Here is a 4,344-nt window from a genome sequence, read left to right as displayed (position 1 = left end):
AAGAATCGGGAAATATTCCATTGATGAAGAGAGGGGTGATAGAGAGTAATTGTGTAAAATAGAGATAGAGAGTAATTGTGTAAATTAGAGAGTTTAAAGCTGTACTGTTCGAGTAGACACATTATTTTTAGGCAAATAACGGTAATATTATCGCGACGTTTCGGTTTGCGACGTTTTGTTTTTTGAGCAGGAAATTAATCCATAACTCATCCACTCAGCCGTATCACAAAACATTAAACCACAAAACTCAGTCGTGTCACAGAAACATAAAAAAACCATAACTCAGCTGTAATACGAAAACATTAAAATACATAACCGAGCCGTAATATAAAAACATACGATAGTGCTCTGTTCATCGTAACTCCCACTGTAGTTTTCGTCTCTGGATTCAACATCTGAAACTTCTGCTTCTGAGCTAAAACTGAAAAACGTTTTACTCGTCTCTCTCTTGCTCTGTCATTCCGATTCATTTCTGGGTCCTTGTTCTCCGTAAACTGGTGGAGCGTCGTGCGCAATTGTTTTCTGATGCCTCAATTCATTCAATTCGTAATCATCGAGTACAGACTTTACGAATTCTTCATGTTTTGTTTTCTCATATAAATGAAGAACTCTACACCATCTACTGTCGGCGTTGAATAGATATCTGTTTTTCTTAATCCAGTTACCAGAAAACAATAATTACTGGATCCATTAGATCTCTGAGAAAGATGAAGAATAAGATGAAGAAGATAAAGAGATAGATAGATAAAGAAGATGAAGAAAAAGAGGAACACACACAAACCTAGTTGTAAAGTAGTTCGTTAGGAGTGACATGGCAAATCCGAGTTGATGACATGGCGGATGACATGGAAAATCACTTAATCAGCCGACAAACGAATATATAACTTAGCCTACGTAAATCAGTTCTCATGTACAATGTAAGTCAGCCGAACCGTGGATACTATTTCAGTAATTAATCTTTTGATCCGAAACCAGCCGTAATTAGGATGAAAAACCATAAATCAGCCGTCAAACGAATGCTATTCTAGTAATTAATCTTTCGCTAATAAGTCAGTTGTAAACAAGCAGAGTTTACTGTTAATCCATCCTATTACGGATGATTAAATATAAATTCAGCCGTAACAACATCCCATTAGCCAGCCGTAAATTAAACAACTCAGCCAGTCGTAATTCATTAACTCAGCCGTGGAAACATAACTCAGCTGTGTCTTAACTATAACTCAGCCGAATATTCCAGCAATCAAACCGCCGATGTATAAGTCAGCCGTAACTTACGTCTGTAAGTCAGTCGTTATCCCATAAATCAGCCACATTTCTGTAAATCAGCCGTACCGGGCGGCTGACTTATGTTCTTAAATCAACATTTTCCTCTGAAGTCAGCCGCGTTTATTAATTCAGCCGACACGTAGCAATAAATCAGCCGTAACGAAGTATGTAGTTATTTACGGCTGACTTAATGAAAACACGGAACCAAATTCTTACGTGGCGCCGGGTTTTTGCTTACGTGGCAGCGAAAAGTAATGACATTCTTGTAAATACGTTTTTTCTAATAACGTAAAAAAAAAGTACGCTTGGTATTTAAAAAATACCAATAATAAAAAAAAAATTTGTATGGTTCTAGTCAATTGTCCTAATCATGTTTGAATAAACTTCCCTATATAGATATATGATATGTTTTACCTTGAAAGCTTAAGCTCTTTTGTTACTTCTGTTGCTTTTTTTCCTCTATAGTTATTCGAGAATACTAGTGCATTGCTATAAGTGGATTAATATGAAGATTCTTACTAGCAATTACAGCTGTGACCATGTGTGCGGAACCAAACGGGCTTAGCTTGTAAGTTATGTTTTATTATCCAAACTATCTTTTATGTTCCCTTCTTGAATAATCTTAGAACATGACAGAGACACCAAGAGCAGTTGATAAACCAGACAAAAACGCTGGCAGATCTGAGGCTGATGCAGCCGTCACAAGCTTTCCGTCAGTCACACATCCCTTTGACACAACAGCTTCACCTCCAGCCACCTTTACCATGACCTTCATCCCCTTTCCACTAGCGCATCGCTTCCCCTAGAGTTTCATTAAAAGAAATGTCACATGACCAAGAAATGATACTAGATACATGACTTTATATACACATTCATGATCATATTGTTTCCTCCATCTACCAAAAACTAAATCACATTTTGCATAGTCGATGCAAATAAATTACAATTCACTAGATGGTGAAGAAGTAGTGACTTACCTTAAGTACACCGGTGGCTGCAAGCAGCAATTTACCCTGTCCAATAGCTGCAAAGACCTTATCTTTCTCATCAAACTTCTTGACCAAAGCAACAGCCTTTGGATTCATCACTAGTAGCTCAGGTGATCTCCCTCCTGGAACCACTACACAGTCATAGTCATCAACGCATACATCGTCCCAACACGCAGTCACAAGGAAGTTGTGCCCTCGCTTTTCTGCAGGAAGCTGCCTTGCCTCCTCAAGGTCATAAACTAATGTTGCACACATCTCTCCCTTCTTCTTGTTCGGTGTCACTGCATCCACTTTACATCCTAAAGCTTGTAGTGCTCTAAATGGTACATTGATCCCATAGTCCTCTACATAGTCCTTCAAATCCAACACAACACCAACTATTCAAAGCAGCCCTAGGATTATATACCAGAATCAGCCGAACAAAAATTTTGGTTTCGGTTAAGAACCGTTATGAGTTCAGTTTTCAATTTGGCAAACTTTTGAAAAATCCGTTTTTTTGGTTTGATAATCGATTAGTTTGGTTCTGTAACAAAAAAAGTTAACCAACTTCGGAGCAAAATAACAAAAAGATTCCAAACTAACCAAGGAAAATAAACCGAATATTAACCAGTTTTAAACATGCATGTTTAAACCAAAATTTAATTGAAAAAATAAAATTAACAAAATTCCAAACCAAAATAACAAAAAAAAACTGATCAAAACTAACCAAGGAAAATAAACCAAATATAACCAAAATTTGTTTTGGTCTAATTCGGTGAGATTGTGGATAAACTGAACTAACCGAAGATTGAATTGTCCTAACCGATTTAACAGAATAAACCAAAACCGATGCCTAATTCAAACATACTATAGAACAAGAACATACAGTAAAACTCGAACTTACCCCAATGAGGAAAAGCACAGAAGCTTGATTCTCCTTCAAGCTCGAGACTTGCCCCCCAAGAGACTCCAGCAAAACCCTAACCCCGTGACCAAGCGTCGGCCATCCAACCATACTCACGACATTCCCGTCCTTGACGCAGTCCGTGATCTCGAACATGTTCTGTATCCCAGGCTGCTGCCACCACTCGCCGCCGGAGAATTCGATCAGAGGCTTCATGCTCTCGAACGCCGTGCACTTCACACCTCCGGCGAGAGCTCCGGCGGCCATCAGCATGACCTGGCTATGGCAGCTGGTGAAGATCAGCTTCTTGAGCTCGGCGAACCGAGCAACGAGGTCGACGCACCTCTCGTCGGCGCTGAGAATCTCCGTGAACCGTCCCCCGGGGATGATGATGGCGTCGTAGTTATCGGGAGTGACGTCATCGAAGCTGGCGGTTAAAGTCAACTGGTCAACGACTAGCTCCGTGTATAGCTCCAGGCCCGTGAAATCGTGGGCAGCCATAACGCAGCGATCGCCGGAGTTGCGGTTGGGGGAAACGCAGTGGACGCTGACGCCGAACGATTGGAGGATGTAGAGAGGAACCAGGGTCTCGTACGCTTCCATGTAGTCTCCGCATAGCAGTAAAGCCGATTTCTGAACCAACGATCCCATCGTTGAAGTTGTCTGTACCGAACAAATCACTCTTGAGGATTATTTGGTTTATATAGACAAATAATATTTATTGTTTTTGTTTCTTATACATATTGTATTTGTAAATGACATGTGGGAATTTTGCATACCCACCAACTCAGTTTCACCAACTTTTTTCAGCTGTTTCAAAGTCCAAATGTTCAAGTTCATATTACAAAGATCTCAGTGTTATAATTTAACTATAATTACATTTTAATGGTAGGTACTTTACAGTGGATATTAGGGATACTAATACCCCAATATATCTCTAAGTACAGTAATATATTATATATTAAATTAGATGTTTTTCAATTAAAAACCAATAGAAAATAAGTTGATTAACTCATAACATCACTTACATACTACAATTTTATCTCAATCACCTCCATTCAAGATGATGAGTCTCGACTATTAATTTTGGAATACTTTTGCAAATGTTAATAGATCAGTTTTTGGTTAAATTGATTATGGGTTGGACTTTTAATTTATACAGTTTTAAGTTAATGAATCTCCAACTAAAATCAATTAACATTAACT

General features: G+C 38.7%; 1 protein-coding gene across 1 annotated transcript; it reads right to left on the bottom strand.

The window, feature by feature from the left end:
• Window positions 1–1,827: 1,827 nt before the first annotated feature.
• On the bottom strand, window positions 1,828–3,842 carry LOC125586283 (DJ-1 protein homolog E-like). The gene is made up of 3 exons (XM_048756206.1): window positions 3,139–3,842; window positions 2,244–2,609; window positions 1,828–2,068 (listed from the first exon to the last, which is right to left on the bottom strand). Exons 1-3 carry the CDS (start codon window positions 3,787–3,789, stop codon window positions 1,889–1,891), a joined length of 1,197 nt encoding a protein of 398 aa, XP_048612163.1. The 5' UTR covers window positions 3,790–3,842; the 3' UTR covers window positions 1,828–1,888.
• Window positions 3,843–4,344: the final 502 nt, after the last annotated feature.

This window comes from Brassica napus, chromosome C4 (genome assembly GCF_020379485.1).
Source record: "Brassica napus cultivar Da-Ae chromosome C4, Da-Ae, whole genome shotgun sequence".
Classification (NCBI taxonomy): Eukaryota; Viridiplantae; Streptophyta; class Magnoliopsida; order Brassicales; family Brassicaceae; genus Brassica; species Brassica napus.
This window is presented reverse-complemented; position numbering and strand designations above follow the sequence as displayed.

Coding starts and splice junctions, on each gene's coding strand:
- LOC125586283 (XM_048756206.1), bottom strand. CDS start 3,789: ATGGGATCGTTGGTTCAGAAATCGGCTTTACTGCTATGCGGAGACTAC. Junction 2,610..3,138: donor CTGTGCTTTTCCTCATTGGG/GTAAGTTCGAGT, acceptor TTGGATTTGAAG/GACTATGTAGAGGACTATGG. Junction 2,069..2,243: donor CAGCCACCGGTGTACTTAAG/GTAAGTCACTAC, acceptor ATGAAACTCTAG/GGGAAGCGATGCGCTAGTGG.